General features: G+C 40.8%; 1 protein-coding gene across 1 annotated transcript in view; it reads left to right on the top strand.

Moving 5' to 3' along the window:
• The window catches only part of NF-YB11 (nuclear factor Y, subunit B11), a 39,639-nt gene extending 22,114 nt beyond the window's left edge, over positions 1-17,525 (top strand). Inside the window, exons 2-3 of the mRNA XM_089385131.1 lie at positions 9,705-9,823; positions 17,128-17,525. Of these exons, the coding sequence (XP_089241257.1) occupies positions 9,705-9,823; positions 17,128-17,318 (310 nt within the window). The 3' untranslated portion in view covers positions 17,319-17,525. The remainder of the gene's footprint in view (positions 1-9,704; positions 9,824-17,127) is intronic.
• The last annotated feature ends 229 nt before the right edge of the window (positions 17,526-17,754 follow it).

Here is a 17,754-nt window from a genome sequence, read left to right as displayed (position 1 = left end):
AGAAAAATAATTTATTATTATTATTAATATGTCTTATTAAAGCATGGGTTTCATGCTTGGGTCATCATGTTTTAGGTCGAAGCTCCCATTGAGGACTTCTAAGACTCATACCAAGTCATTAGAGCCATTGTCCATTTAAAAAGACCCTTCTTGGGCTTTTGAATCATGTAAAAAGATTTATTATTGAGTCAAAAAAGGTATTTGTCACATCCATACCAAGTCGGCCTTAAACAGAGTAATTCGACCTCACCAGAAGCCTATACATTGACGCAGTTTGAATTCATTTGGAGCAGTCTCTCAAACACAAGTTCGATATTCAAGGAGGCAGAAAAAGTGCGAAATTCCATGGAGAGAAGGAGAAGTGGTGGAAAGATCAAAATTGAAGTTGTTGTTGGGCTAATTGCTGAGTCAAAGTTGTTGCTAGGCTAATTGTTGGGTCGAAGTTGTTGCTGGGCTAACCGCTGGGTCGAAGTTGTTGCTGGGTTAACTGCTAGGTCGAAGTTGTTGAAGTCAAAGTTGTTAAGTCGAAGTTTTGCTGAAAAGGCCTGACTTGGTGTGGAGGAAGTCTGTGTCTAGGTCAAGAGTCTTGGATCATCTTGTGAAATTAAGGAAGAGTTGTTGACTGGGTTTTGCCCTAGATATGGGTTTTTTCCTAGCTGTCTGCCTACATCTGGTGTTTGTGAACTTCGTGTTATTGCTTGATGAACTAAAGATATAAAAGAACATAAGAAAACATAAGAAAGTCACAAGTAATTATCTATATAAAGAAAATATTTTTGCGTTTCCGATTTTCGAACAATCCAAAAATAATACATGCAGTATAACTTAATTATCGAGAACAAAACATTCCACATTGTTTGTAATGTAATTTCCATCATATGAAATATGAGTAAGGTAAGAAAGGTAAACTAATAATATCTGTATAGGGAAAAAACCCTAAACACAAGGTTGAAACAAGGATGAACAAGACTTAATCTGACAATAGATACTATCTAGAAGCCAAAACGATAGAGACTCTGTGTCATCTTGATATCCTCCTTGCAATAAAAAAATCAAGCTTCTATAAGAAACATATCAACCCAAAACTACTACCAACATTTCACTTAGACAACTTTATCAATTGGAAAGTTGATCCAGGTGGATATTGGTGGCCACCCGCCAATTCCACTTGGACCCCCACCATTGTTTCTTTTAGTTTTTAGTTTCCTTAATTGTAGCACAATTTACTATTTTTAGCAGTTTTTTCAGGTCCTAAACTTCCGGAGCTGTTTTGAGGCCCTAAACGATGTTTTTTTGGCAATATATTGCCAACGATTTTTTGCCTAAAATCGTCTTTTCTGTCGTAGTCCTCGGAGAGATCTTTCCAATGGGTTATCATGTGCGTCAAACTGAGATAATATGACCAAGTCGTGACTCCGGGAAGTTGGCTGTCCAACTCACCCCAACGGGTCCCATAAACTCTTGGTGTTACATCTCCTCGGGTTAGGGTTTTGGTTGTTTAGGGTTTGCTCTTATTGTTCAATAATAAAAAGGCCCTTGAGCCTCATTGTAACGCAGTTTAGAGGCATGTAGCCGCCATATCTCTTCTCAGAGATAAGCTACCATCGCCTGAGCTTGTCTTATTTCCATTCTGTTTGTAAGCATATTTCAGTATTTGATATTAATGAAATGAAGTGTTATTTCTACTGCATCTTTGTATTTATGGTTATATCCGTAATTTGTTGCGTTCTTGTTTAAATCTGGATCAATGGTATCAGAGCGGATTGCTCTTTCTCTGTTTTTCTTTGCATGTCCCAAACGAGGTCGGGATATAAGGAGTTAGGGCTTGAACTGGTCGAACCTTTGCAAGACTAGCCTCGCAAATCTCGACGGCCTCCCATGGCGGATGAAAAGAAAGACGAGGGGGCAGGAGATCCTATCAAAATCTTGCTCGAGGAAGCCCTCGAGCGACAAAGGAACGTGATGATGGACAACTTTGCCCAGATCCTTTAGCAGCTACCCAAGGGTGACGCATCTACTTTCGACAGCTACTCTGGAAGCGCCACACCCTTTAAGGTACAAGTTAACTTTGACATTCCCATATTTGAGGGTCAGATAGATGCAAACACTGTAGATAAATGGTTAAATATGCTAGAAGGATATTTTTCCGTTCATGATTTTTCCAGCTGGGAAAAGATCACCTTTGCACTTCTCAAAGCAGCCCCCCACGTCAAGGACTGGTGGGAAACCTATTGTGAGCAGAAGGATGAAAGTACGAACTCATTTTTTTCAGCCGCACCCACTTGGAACTCATTTTGGGATGCCATCAAGGAGCAGTACTACCCTGTCAAGAGCTATGAGGATAAATACATAAAGTGGACAACGCTGTGACAGGGAAGGGACCAAGATGTGCTAGAGTTTACCAATGTTTTTCATACCCTTCACACGAAGTTGGGTATCAAGGATTTTGAGAAGCATTTGGTTCTCAAGTACCTTGGCTCCCTGCACAGGGACTTCCAGGACGAGATGGAATTCTTGGACATCTCCTCCCTCGGCACGACATATCGATATGCGGTCAAGATTGAGCAAAAGTTTAAACAAAAGAAGCGAGACTTTGGATCTGCAAATCCGAAGCAAGGGAAAGGTGCCCCCAAACCGTAGAACAAGAGACAAAGCCAAGGCGGGGTGGCTCAGGACAACTTGCCAAAGCCGCAAGCAAAGAACAACGCCGCGAAGCCGAAGGACACGAGAAAGTGGTGTGAGTTCCATAAGAGCTCCACTCACAACACAAGTGAGTGTCAGGCCAAGCAGTCACTAGTGGCCGAGCTAAAGGCTTCGGAATCAGATGCATGTTACGACTCTGAGTCAGAACCTGACAAGGGGAATGAAAAAGGGAAGCAGATTATTGATGCGGAGCCCAATGCCACCGTTGCCACCACGAAGATCCAAAAGGAGGAACCTGAAGATCCAGAGGAGGAGGAGCGCCTCTTCCACTCCCAGATGTGGGTAAAGGGTTCCTCGCTACAATTCATTGTCGACAGCGGGAGCCAAAAGAACCTCATTTCGACAGAGGTCGTGAAGCGGTTGGGCTTATCGACCACAGCACATCCACAACTGTACACCATCGGGTGGCTTCACCAAGGATGGGATCTTCGCGTGAGCCAGCAGTGCCACCTTCCATACAACATCAAGCCCTTCACGGATGAGGTATTATGTGACGTTGCTCCCCTTGATGTTTGTGATGTATTATTAGGCCAACCATACTTATGGAAGTGACATGATATTTATGAGTCAAGGCCTCGTGCTGTTATTGTTACTTTGGAAAATAAGTTGTACAAGATACCAGAGGTAGCATTGCCTATCGCCATCTTTTTGGTTACTGCAAAACAATGCAGTAAGCTCATTTTCAAAACCGGGAAATTTGTTTTCCTGATGATACACCCTCAGGGAAAGAAGAAGACGGTGGCCACGACCTCCAGACAGGGCCCCTCCGCACGACAACAACAGATGGACAAGGTTGTGGAGGAGTACGAGGACATCTTCACCTCCCCCACAGGGGTGCCTTTGCACTGTTAAGTCAAGCACTCCATTGATCTGACCCCAGGTGCGCTGCTGCCCAATGGACCAATCTATCGACGCTTCGTTCTAGAGAACGACGAAATCAAGAGGCAGATTAAGGAGCTGCTACAGAAAGGTCACATCTATCCAAGTCCATCGCCCTGTGGGAGCCCAATCGTGTTGGTATAGAAGAAGGATGGGACTTGGAGACTCCGTATTGACTACCGGGCGCTAAACAAGATCACTGTCCGAAATTGGTACCTGATCCCACGGATTGATGACCTTCTGGACCAATTGAAGGGGGCAAAATATTTCAGCAAGATCGACTTGAAGTTCGGCTATCACCAAGTACCAATCGAACCCTCCGATGTGTGGAAGACTGCTTTCAAAGCCAAGGAGGGCCTTTTCAAATTGTTGGTTATGCCTTTTGGGTTGACAAATGCTCCTGCAACCTTCACGAGGCTGATGGATGACATCTTGCGGTCATTCACTAACTCATTTGTAGCGGTATACTTGGATGACATCTTGATCTTCAACCAGAGTTGGAAAGAGCACCCCCACCACATCTGATAGGTTCTCCAAACAATGTGACACGCAAGCTGTGTGCCAATTTGGAGAAATGCACTTTTGGCATGACCCAGGTTCAGTATCTGGGATACATTATTGATGAACGAGGGGTGCATGTGGATCCAGCCAAGATCCAAGTCATTCGGGATTGGCCAGCCCCAACCACTCTGATAGAGCTCCGTAGCTTTCTGGGTCTTGCCAATTTCTACCGCAGGTTCGTGTTGGGATTCTCTCATATCACTTGGCCCTTAAGTCAAGTCACCAAGGGAGGAGCGAAAGCAAAATTCTTTTTGTTTGAATATCAACAAAAGGCATTTGTAGAGTTGAAACATCACCTCTGCTCTGCACCAGTGCTCACTTTACTTGCAACAACCATTTGAGATTGAGACAGATGCCTCTGACTATGCTATTGGGGCAGTCCTTACTCAATAGGGGCATCCAGTGGCATATTACAGTGAAACACTTTTAGACACAGTTCAGAAGTATCCCACTTATGACAAAGAGATGTATTCCATTGTGCAGGCTTGCTGACAATGGAAGCATTACATTTTGGGGAAGGAAACGATCATCCACATAGACCACCGACCCCTGCAGTTCATACGGATGCAAGGGAAGTTGCAGAATGATTGCCATCAAAAGTGGTCCACATACCTGCGATAGTTCCGTTTGAAGTATAAGAAGGGTAGCACCAATAATGTTGCAGGCTGCCTCAACCGACCACCGATCATGGCGTTAACCACCGTGCTCAACTCTTGTGGGCATGAAACTTTTGATTGGCCACTTCTCTACAAAAGCGACCCAGAGTTCGGCTACACATACCAAATGCTCTTGGAGGGTCAACAAGTTCCAGATTTTCACCTCCAAGATGCCCTGCTATGCCACCTGTGACACCTTTGTGTTCCTTCAAGTGAGCGAGCCAAGATGATTTGGGAAGCGCACTACAGTCGGGCCGCTGGTCATTTCGCGTTCAAGAAAATAGTGGCAGTACTGCAGAAGTATTTCTACTGGTCGATTCTTTGACAGGATGTCGGGAAGTACATCAGATCTTGCATTGCCCGTGCCATTGCCAAACCGACCATCAAGAAGCAAGGCCTCGAACTCCACTGCCTACCCCTAGTCGACCTTGGGAATCCATCTCCATGGATTACATGTCGGGCCTTCCTTCTACTAAGCATGGCAACGACTATGTTTTTGTGGTCGTCGACAGATTTTTGAAGATGGCCGTTTTGGACGACCTGCAAGAAGAATATCACAGCAGAAGCCACTGCTAAACTCTTCTTTGAACGAGTGTGGATACGCTTTGGGATCCCATAGTCTATCATCTTAGATTGGGACAACAGTTTTCTTAGTACATTTTGGTCCAGTCTCTGGTCGATGCTGGACACCAAGCTCGCTAAGTCCACAACTTTCCATCCCCAAACTGATGGCCAGACAGAGGTCATCAACAGGATGATCATACATGTTCTGCGCATGTACAACTCAAAGCACCCACGCACATGGAATGAGAACCTTCCCTATGTCCAACACAGCTATAACCGGGCTCTCCACAGCTCAATTGGCCACAACCCTTTTCAGGTGGGCTTGGGATTCCAGCCACTATGTCCCATTGATGTGGCCATACCATTTGCAGCTACTCAGGTAGATTTGGCTCATGTCCAATCGGAAGTCGATAAGGCAAACAACTTCATTGAGCACATCCAACATATCCATCAACAGGTCCATGAAATTTTGGAGAAATCAAATGCCAAGTACAAGCAGCGACATGATCAACATCAGGTGCCACACAAGTTTCGGGTGGGTGACAAAGTCTGGTTGCATTTGCAGAAGGAACGCCTTACCGGAGCCTATCATAAACTCAGACCACTCCGATATGGTCCTTACACCATTACCAAGGCTGTGGGCGACAATGCATTTGAGCTCAACATTCCCCCATTCCTTGGCCTGCACCCAGTGTTCAATGTGGACCGCCTTTGACCATACTTCCCACCATTACTGGACACATCAGACATTGCAGAACAACGCACACCTATAAAGTTAAATTCAAATTACATGTAGCAAGCCACAACTGATCGGATCATGGACACGCAGATTAAGAACACTTGCCAACAGAAGATCCCACTGTATCGAGTTGTCAAAGCAGACCAACTCCTTCACTAGGGCAAGTGCTTCACCAAGGACCGAGTTCAACAGAAGTTTCCTCATCTCATGGAGGAACTCAACCAATGGGGACCATTGCTTCCTAAGGGGGTAGGAATGATCCAGGGGGATATTGGTGGCCATCGACCAATTCCAATTTGACCCCCACCATTGTTTCTTTCAAATTTTCAGTTTCCTTAATTGTAGCACAATTTACTATTTTTAGCAGTTTTTTGGGTCTTAAACTTTCGGAGCCGTTTTGAGGCCCTAAATGACCTTTTTTTGGCAATCTACCACCAACGATTTCTAACTAAAATTGTCTTTTCCGTCGTAGTCCTCGAAGAGATCTTTCCAACGGGTTATCATGCACATCAAACAGAGATAATATGACCAAGTCGCGACCATGGGAAGTTGGCTGTCCAACTCACCCCAACGGGGCCTATAAACTCTTGGTGTTACGTCTCTTCGGGTTGGGTTTTGGTTGTTTAGGGTTTGCTCTTATTGTTCAATAATAAAAAGGCCCTTGAGCTTCATTGTAACGCAGTTCAGAGGCATGTAGCTGCCACATCTCGTCTCAGAGATAAGCTACCATCGCCCGAGCTAGTCTTATTTCCATTTTGTTTGTAAGTATATTTCAGTATTTGATATTAATGAAATGAAGCGTTATTTCTACTGCATCTTTGTATTTATGGTTATATATGTAATTTGTTGCGTTCCTGTTTAAATCCGGATCAAAAGTCAATAAACAATAGCAAGATTAGAAACAACAAATCGATGTTGCAAAACTAGATGATGGATTGCCCCTAACAAAAGGCACAACATGTACACTATACCAAAAAAGCAATATTGAGGATGAACAAGACATAATTTTGAGCTCTCTGGCATTATTACAACACACTCTACATATATCGGATAGTAGTCAAGCCTCTTTGCAAGTTTGAAACAATTACTATCATTGAAACGTGTAAATTAGGAAATTAATAATGACTCTAGATTATTATTATAGGACCAGATTACAATAGGATTAAATTATACCATGAAACAAGGATGCCTTTGTTTTGGATATTCCTAAAGTGATGATGGAACACCTCAAGGGAAAGTTGTGACATACCTTGTGCCACCCAGTGTTGATTTTTAATGTACCTTGGACAAGTGGTTTCCCATGGGTTTGTCTCTACCTAGGGAAAAGTGTCCAAAATAATTCTTTTTTTTAAGTGTGACTTTATAAGTGGTAAAGTCAATGTTAAATTATAAAGTGAAAAGTGACTTTAGACATAAAGTACAATGTGGGTACTTGTGAGTTAAAAAATAGAAAGTGAAAATTAAATGCACATTTATTTTCATCCCTTGATCTAAATGAATTTGAGTTATTAGATCTTAGGGTTGCCCAAAAGTCATTTCTGGAAACAAAAGGGGGAAAAGAAAAGAGAGACTGCATTCATTCTTCACGAGCAGATTGGAGGAAGGAGGCTGAAAGTTGGAGAAAAGCTCTGAAGGAGAAATTTGTTGCAGCAAGCTGGAGTGATTTCTGGGCAAAGTTGGGCATGGAAATCAAGACATAGAAGACATTAGAAGGTACAATACGAACAACATTGAATGCTGTGAGTTGCACGTCATTTGAGAGAAGCTTTTGATTTTTTTTTTTGAAAAAATATCTGTACAGCATTACGGAAATCCATACAGTCATATCCGTATAGTACATATTTTCAGCTTCAAGTGGGCACAAAAATCGAGGCAAAGTCGGCAAGGTTTTCAAGGAGTTTTGCACTGAAAAGATAAGTTGTATTTTGCTGTTTTGTTTTGTCTGCAAATGTATTTTTCCTGAACTTGAAAGATAAACAAATTGAAGAGCTCTCTAACAGGGTTTCTTCGGAGAAAATTGAAGGGGTTTTGCCTTGGTTTAAGTTGACCAAAAATCTGTGTGTATTTTTATGTGTGTTGCTGGTCTGATTATGTCCATATTTATTTTCAGCATGTGTTGACAGTCCCATGTGTTTTAATCTGTAAATTTCATTTCCAGAATTCTATATGTTGAATGTATGTTTATGGGAAAAGACATTGAACTGAATGAGAGTGATAAGGTGAAATTAAAACCGGGTTGGGATTGCATGAATTTTTTTTTTTTTAGTCATCAAATTTCAACACCCAGTAGCTTGGGGGATGTCCTCACAGGGAACAACTAATCATACTTGCAAAAGAACATAAAAATTAAAATAATAAATAAAAGGAAGCTTTTCAATTATCCATCTAAATTGAAGTGAAATATTGTTCTTTCTTTTGAAATATTTGATCATGAAGGGAAAATGCAGAGAGATCAGTCCAAAATGGATATCTTGAAGACAACTACTGAAAGGATCCGCCAACATAAGGAATATGAGGTGCAGCAAGTTTTTGTCTGAAAAACTTTGAAAGATTTTGAAAACTGATACCCAAAAGACTGGGAAAATGAGTACACATATCATCTGTTGTTCTATATATTGTTACGCCATACCTTGAAGTTGAGTTGCATAAACATATGTGTATTTTCTTCACAAGTGACATATTTGGTAACTATGATTTTGAGGATTGAAGTGTAACTATCCTAAAATCAGTACTGGGAACAATCTTTGTGAAGTATGTAATCTCTGACATGGTTGCTACATACAGGTGCTATCAAACATTATTTTTTCCCAATATTCTTTTCTATCTATTCAGACCCTGTCAAGTATGATAGAGGTATGTCCTTGTAGATAAAATGTTGCTTGTTCATTAGTATTTTTCTACAAATAGTATTAGAAGTACTGGACATCATCACATACCTATAATGTGGGGATCCATACCAGGAACTTTATACCTTTACCCGGCATACACTTGTATGCATGCTCCTGCATACAATATTAGGTCTGAAAGAAGTTATTTTTGTGAGTAGATTTTAGTAAAAAAAGACCAGAATTCCAGACACGTCATAAGGATTTCACTAGCAGATGCAACACTAGGTCTAAAAGCAATGGGAAAATCAACCACTCTGCTGGAATATTGGCTTCTATACCTCTACCTCTGGGGAGTTTAACTTAACTGTCTTTCTCGTTTTTTGCAGCATGTTTTAACTTTTATAGGTACAACTCAATTTCAATATTGGGATGTTGCTTATTTTTTAAAACTAGACAGAGGTTTTTTTCTTGCATTTTAGGGGCAATGGAACTATTGACTAAATCTCTTGTAGTTTTTAAGTATACTATTTTAGTTGTCAAAGTTGTAAGGCTAATCTTGATTATGATACTTTGATTGTCTTAGGCTAATTATCAGTCATCGTGAAGTAATATATCATTTTGGATTAATATGCATAAAGAACTTTGTTTGGTATTTTTGTTCTAACTAAACATCTTGATAATTTGATAATGTTTTTCAAAGTAATGAGATTGCCGAAGTCTTAATTTTTATGGGAATACAAATTTTTATGTTCTCATAGTTCAATTTTTTTGCAGGGCAAATGACATATGCTGTGAATCAAAGAGGCAAACAATAAATGCAGACGATGTTCTCAAAGCTATCGAGGAAATGGAATTTCCTGAGCTTCTAGATCCTCTTAAAACTTCCTTGGAAGGTTTTGTTATTTCTTCCACCTATCCTCTTTTAATTGATAGCTCAAGGGAAATACCTTTTGGCTACTTAAGCTTTTATCTTTCAGTGTTTCTCGATATTGAAATAATTTTATTTTTGAAAATTGCACCTTGTTGTTTTTATGTAGTGATGGCTATTTTTGACTTACCATATCCATTTGTTTCTGTAGCTTTTTAATTATGCGCGATATTGATAGATTAAAGCGCATCAGTAATAATCATGCAATAATATCCGTTATGGGATGTGAATGGTATCTAGTTATTTAAATTGGATATAAAAGTGAAAATTATAGGGAAAGTTATCAGTAATGCAATGGAATTTCTTGTGAAAATAGATACTGAAAAACTGCAAAGTGAATTTCTTGTCACATTTAGACAAATGTTATCCGAACTCTTTTCTCCTCGTTCTCAGTCCTTCAAATGCGGCCAAACTATAAACTGCATGGATATCAGTTGAGATAAGGTCATAGGATTGTCATAGAAGCATGAAATGGCACTGGAGAACTTGATGTGTAAAAAAAGGCCGCTAGCTGCCAAACTGGACTTGAAATCTATTTTGAGTCATTTAGGGAGGAGCCAAGTCACTTAATACGATGATACAGAATACAAAGGACATAGAAATACGAGTGTCCGACACGATGACCCTGGAAACAGGACAGGGAGGATATATATATATATATATATATAACAAATTAGTGAATTACATATACAAAAATGAATTATAGACATAGTGATTCAAGACTCAAGGTTTGTTAGAATATATATAACAAATTAGTGAATTACATATACAAAAATGAATTATAGACATAATGATTCAAGACTCAAGGTTTGTTAGAATATATATAACAAATTAGTGAATTACACATACAAAAATGAAATATAGACAAAAAGATTCAAGTTTTATTAGAATTTTGAAACTAAAACACTTATGTGATGATGATAAAAATTCAATCATTTAAGTTTACAACTAGTTACTGCTTAGTACTTACTAATACTACACCAATGATGATCAAATGACAAACACAAGAAATTAGAACCATAAACTGCTGTTCTCTCACTAAGTCATCATAATAAAATAAAAAAATGTATTACATAGATACTGAGTCATTGCTACTGTATTTGGGAATGCCAATGGTACCTAGAGGGGTTCCTAAGAGGGCAACTGCTAGGTTTAGGGCAACAATGGAGGCTTAGCCCACAGTCACCACAACTATAAGTCTCCCTGCTCTTTACAAATTTTCACCAATGGGAGGAGTCTCGGTAGTGTAAGGATCACTTGTAAAGTATATGTCAATGAATAGATGGAAGGTGACCCCAGAAACCCTTTCCCAAGGATGGAGTGAAGAATGGAACTTGCTTGCTCTTTAAGGAAGGGACTTGGTCTTCCAAGGGTAAGGGGTGAGGATTGGAGGGTTGAGGGAGAAGGAATAGACTTACGGACGAGGTTCTCAATCCCTATACTCCTTGGGAAACTTGGATTCCCAAATGGTCCTTGACAAATAATCTTTATTGAGAAGTGGGACTACACAGGGCCAAGTTGACCCATCCCCGAACGCAACAACCAATGATGTTCTTATCTTGGCCAAGGTGAGGGGAAAGGACCAAACACAAATATTTACTTCAAAAGGTTGAATTGATCTTGTTGAGTTCTAGCCTTGGTGATGCCTAGGCAAAATTCGATCCTAGAGCTAGGGCTTAGGATTCCCAGAGATTCCATTGTTAGAATTGCCTCTAATTTGGAGGAGAGGGAGGTGACCCACTAGCGCAGTAGCCTGTAGGATATCAAAGCTTTTCTTTGGGTCAATTCCTGAGAAATTGATGCCCTAGGTGACGTTTGAGGGCTAGACTTGGGAAAAAGTGATAAAAGGTGAAAATGTGAAGGGGATGACCACCCTTTTTAAGGGATTAATGCCTAATTTACTTGGGGATTTGGAGTCAAGGATGATGACGAGTAAGAACTTGGTTTCTTGATCAAGGAGGCCCAGAAAGTCAGCTCCATCCAATGTTGAGAGAAAAAAAAGAAATGTGACCTTCAAGCATTTATACTTCAAAGCAAATGATGCAATCTTATCGAGACAAATAATCTCTAGGACATTTCATTCATATAACATTGGTCCATACATTAAATTAGCTAAAACATGCTCAATTCCACATTTCAATCATGTAACAACTAGCCTTAATTTTAGTAGTATGCAATAAGAAGAATAATAACATCAAAATTTACTTACAACGTTATAGAGTATATCCAACCAACATTTCGTTTACAAGACAAAGCTCCAAGAAAAGATAAATAGCCCAAATCCATACGTCAAAATTCATCCATCTCCAAAAAATATCCTCCAAGGAAAAAATGCGAAGTTCTTTATATTGGAGAGATCCCAAGTCCAGTGATGATCCAAATGAATGTGTCTAACATCAATATATAGCCTCCTAAGGAGTTCGAATTAGCCTATGGGCCTAAATTAGTCCCTAATGATAAAACAATGTGCAAATAAAACCCCTATTGGTGACAAGTCCACCAAACTAGCTCACAAGTGTAAAAATAAGTCTCACAAGGGCCAAATAATAATATGTATGTGTCGTGGGGCCCTCCAAAGGCCTAATAATGTCCTGAAGTGCCATACTGAGGAATAAATTCATCGAAATATGATGGATAAGGGGGTGGCCCCTTGTTCTCCAAGTAGTAGACCTGTGGTGCTCCCAGTGGGTCTGAGGGCACATAAATGACCCCATGGGCCTCCATATGAATCAAAGATGCTTGTAGATACTCGACAAGGGTCTGAGTGGTGGAATGAATGCTGCCATGACATTGTACAAGTCCTAGGACACCTGTCAAGAGTGTGGGGCTCCTGTGGGGGCCTACTGGGCATAATGTACCAAGCATATCACCATCATGCCAAAAGTGGATCGCTAGTAGTCTTTGAGCATCGATGATCTGTGGAGTGTTGTCTGTTGTTGTGGAGGCCAATGGTTCTCTATGCACACCCTATATGTGCCAATGTAGACCTCTGGGGGTTAGGATCCCGTATAGGGAGAGCAAACCCAAATGGAAATCACTTTTAATCCTGCATAAGATCCAATGCGTCCCCTACGCTTCCAGTACAACCAATCATTAAAATAATCAGATAAAAGAGTTTACAAATCATGGACAACAAAGTGGGCACTTCATAATGGCATGCCCTTCTGTAGTGGGCTTTGGCATGTGCTAGTGTCTCCAAGCTCAAAAGGAGGTTAGCCAAATACCTTATTAGGGGGTTTCGTCCCTTAAAGGGGATAGTATGTCCAAGGTACATCCCTCTAATGGGGGTGGCAAGTGACAAATAAGTGAGATGGAATAGGGAATGAGTGGGGCAATCCTGGGCCACATAGTGGGGCAGTCCTGGGCCACATAGTGGGGCATAGGGGTAGCTAGTTAAGGGGAAGCCCACACTTGGGTATGTAATGTATAGGAGGGAGAAATCGTGGTACATGAGGTGCCTCGGCCTTGATTTTTCCACCCTTGTTTATATACATTTTTCCTTTTATGAATTTATTTAATTAACTGAGGAATAAATTCCTCGGAATATGATGGACAAGGGGGTGGCCTCTTGTTCTCCAAGTAGTAGACTTGTGGTGCTCCCAGTGGGTCTGAGGGCACATAAATGACCCCATGGGTCTCCATATGAATCAAAGATGCCTGTAGATCCTCTGCAAGGGTTTAAGTGGTGGAATGAATGTTGCCATGACATCGTACAAGTCTTGGGACACCTGCCAAGAGTGTGGGGCTCTTGTGGGGGCCTGCTGGGCATAATGTACCAAGCATATCACCATCATCCCAAAAGTGGATTGCTAGTAGTCTCTGAGCATCGATGAAGATCTGTGGAGTGATGTTTGTTGTTGTGGAGGCCAATGGTTCTCTATGCACACCCTATATATGCCAATGTAAACCTCTGGGGGTTAGGATCCCGTATAGGGAGAGCAAACCCTAATGGAAACCACTTGTAATCTTGCATAAAATCCAATGCGTCCCCTAGGTTTCCAGTACAACCAATCATTAAAATAATCAGGTAAAAGAGTTTACAAATCATGGACAACAAAGTGGACACTTCACAATGGCATGCCCTTCCGTAGTGGGCTTTGGCATGTGCTAGTGCCTCCAAGCTCAAAAGGGGGTTAGCCAAATACCTTATTAGGTGGTTTTAGCGCTTAAAGGGGATATTATGTCCAAGGTACATCTCTCTAATGGGGGTGGCAAGTGACAAATAAGTGAGATGGAATAGGGAATGAGTGGAGCAATACTAGGCCACATAGTGGGGCATATGGGTAGCTAGATAAGGGAAAGTCCACACCTGGGTATGTAATGTATAGGAGGGAGAAATCGTGGTACATGAGGTGCCTTGGCCTTGATTTTTCCACCCTTCTTTATATACCTTTTCCCATTTATGAATTTCTTTAATTAACTGCTCGGGGCTCAAAGGACAAGAGCATGATATGTAAGATATAACAGTGATCAGTGTTTTAAGATTCGGCCGACTCGGCCGAGTTGGTCTGAGTCAAGGCCTCACTGGGTCAACTTAGCCAGTGAACCGGTTCGGTTAGCTCAATAATAACCCGACCGGCTCGACTGAGTCTGAGCCTACTTGGCTAGGTTGGATGACAGTGGCCCGTGAACTAAAAAACACTGATTTATTTTTTTATTTTTTTGCTTTGGGGGACTCCAAATTTTTCACTATGATACTTTAATGGTTTTTTGTCCCTAAATAAGTTTATCTCGCTTGATCTTGAGAGGTTTGTTTAGGTGGTATCACATATGTAGTAGAGATTCCTTAAGGGATAGCTTCATTCTTCTCCAAAACCTTCCAAAAGGTTCTTTTCCCCTTTCTTAAAGCAAATCTAACTTTGTGGCCCCAACCTTGGCCCTCCAAAGATGAGCATCGAGCCTTGAGTTGATTCCATGTGATGCTACACCCCTTGATGAGCTTCCAAATGCTAAAACTCTAAACGCAAAAGCTTGGATGTTGGACTATTTGATGATATGCCCAAATGGACTGAAGATGCCCCCTCACTAGTCTTGACCTTGTTTTGGTGGATGGTGCCTTCTTCCAAAGCACAAATGAGGATGGTTATCATTGAGATGACTTAGGAGGGCTAGCACATCTCTCTTTGATGACAATACTTACCTTCAGGGGTGCCATGTCACTCACATGCTTGAAAAGGGTGACATAGGGTCTCTCCTAGATGACATCATGGTGGAGGATGCACCTTTTGAAGATGTACACATGCACTTTGGGACTTTCTTGGAGTGAGGAACACTCTTGGACCCTTGTATTAGTTCCTTGATGACTTACAATCTATTTTGGAGGATAACTCCATTTCTAGCCTCCTTGGTTATGTGTTTTTGTTTTGATCTCTATATCACATCATGTATGTATTGGAAAATGCACTGGGTGCCATTTTGATATAATGGATATATTCATGAGCGTACTTTGATCATATGTTGTCTTCTATCTATATTCTAATGCTGTGTGTTTGGAAACATGAATGAAAATCTTTAAAATTATGTTTTTTTATTATAAAAACATAGACATTTAATGTATTTTTTACAACGACCGAGTCATTGAAATCGAGCCGACTGAGTCGATGCCGAGTCGGAGTCGACCCTCGGCCAAGTTGGAGTTTTAAAACATTGGCAGTGATTACCCCCTTTAGGTAGGGTGGTTCATTTCCCTCCAGTGGTTGGGACAATCATGGGTTCTTGAATGATAAAGGAGGCTCATCTACGACCTATGGAACCACGGTGATGGCCATGGATTGGGGTAGAGCTCATGCATTTGCTTTTGCCCACGTCCTGATTGTTTTGTCTTGGCCCTCTTTTGCATTTTGTGGTACAATTTCTTGTTAAATGTGGCCAATTGTGCTTTTTCTTTTTCTTTTAATTGCTTCAACCTCCGGGGCATCATTCTAGGCCTGACCCAAGGTGGGGGCAAGGGGATAGGGATGCTAGCCCTATGTGGACATAGAATGGGAATGTGGACCTAGGTGGGAGAAATGATGAATGGGGTATAGTGAGTGGAAAGGGAGTAACATGTGTGGGTAAAGGAGTGGGACCACGCACCCAAAGTCGGGATTTCGCAAGTAGTACCACCCTAGAACCAAAATGTCAATAAAGGAGATGCCATGGGACTAAGATCCAAGAGTAACAACCAAAAGAGATCAAGGGGACAAGAGCACAAACTAAGCCCACTCTTTTCGCTAAATCCCCCCATCAATCCATACCAAACGTATCCATGATAAGTAAACCCAATACTCAATTACCAAATGACAAGACATACCTTTAGATTCAGGAGGCCCACCTTCAAACATATGATTAATACTGGCACAATGAGCTAGTAAGAGGCATCAAGCGGCTGCTGGCTGAGGCTCATCATGGAGAAAAATTTCTCTTGGGGATATCACCCACAAAGTGGTGGGTAACAAGACACATGTAGGGCATGTGTCAGACACGAGTTTGGCACATGTACTATGAATCCATGTCTGAACGTGGGATTTATGATACGAGACCCCCTATATCACCCACAAAGTGGTGGGTAATCGGACACATGTAGGGCATGTGTTAGACACAAGTTTGGCACATGTACCATGAATCCATGTCTGAACGTGGGATTTATGATACGAGACCCCCTATGGGTGTGTCCAGTGACTTGGGGGAGGAGTGATGACTGGTCCACAAACAAGGATCTTGATCAATGAAACTAAGTTAGGTTATGCATATTTCCTACCCTGAGATACAGATTATAATGGAATTTATATCATAAACTGATTAAGATTTGCTCATGGCAAAAAATAACATTCGGAAAATTATCAGTATTAACTTCATTTACAATTGATCATAGAGTAAAATCGTTTAATCTGATTATTTGTGGTACAACAGGATGGTTAGCATCTACAGGCATTCAATTTACCATTTAGTCTTATAGCAGAAGTCTTCTCTTTCTGTGGTCAGGCTGGCAATGATTGGTTTACAAGCTATTCATATACAGACAGATTGCAATAGCCATCAAACCGAATTACTACTTTCTTTTGATGCTCTGCACATCCTCTGTGAGATATTCTGCTTTCATTTTAACATATGGCCAACGAGGAAATTTGTGATGCATTGTTATGAACTAGTTAGGAGGTTTGATCTTGTCCAAGTCTATTCCTAATTTTATGGTTGACAACTTGACATGCTTATTTTAAATAGTATAATTTTTTAAAAGGTTCTTGTATTTGTATTAGTTATTAAGCATGACTTTTGCTTTTATTGCAGCTTTTCGAAAACAGAATGCATCGAAGAAGTCAGAGAGCAAGACAAAGAGCACAGATCGGAAGAGAAAAAGTGAAGTTGATTTGGAAATGGAGAATGGAAATGGCAGTCACGCAGAAGATGCAAATGAAGCACAAGATGATTTTGGCGAAGAAAATAAAGAGGATGAGAATGAAGACTTAGAAGAAGATTAGCTGCTTCTCTTGTCATTGACGATAGTTGATTCCTTCTTAGTTTATCTTTTTGTTTTTGGCGGCAGCTTGGTAGTTTACAAAAGTATTGAATCAATGAAGTTTAAACCAGCTTTTTCTCCCTGTGTTGAGTGGGGACCCGACATGGTGTTTGTATAGCACATAGTTACAATTAATATATGCACAAATGCGTGAATGTGTTTATGTTAATGAGTGGGCAATATATGCTTGTAGGGAATTTGCACAATTCTAACGAGGCGCAAATAAAATACATGAATATTAGCATATGTCAATTGCATATTCAACTTAAATTCTGTTGGTAGTTATGAATATCAAATGCAACTTGAGAGTTACGGAACTATTAAAGACTGCGAAAATTCAAAGCCATGGAAATATTGAAAGACTGCAGAAATTTAATTTGGTAAGTTTCTAGGTGGCA

The sequence above is a fragment of the Pinus tabuliformis genome, chromosome Q (genome assembly GCF_031772625.1).
Source record: "Pinus tabuliformis cultivar Carrire ecotype Pingquan chromosome Q, CPIR1, whole genome shotgun sequence".
NCBI classification, from domain to species: Eukaryota; Viridiplantae; Streptophyta; class Pinopsida; order Pinales; family Pinaceae; genus Pinus; species Pinus tabuliformis.
This window is presented reverse-complemented; position numbering and strand designations above follow the sequence as displayed.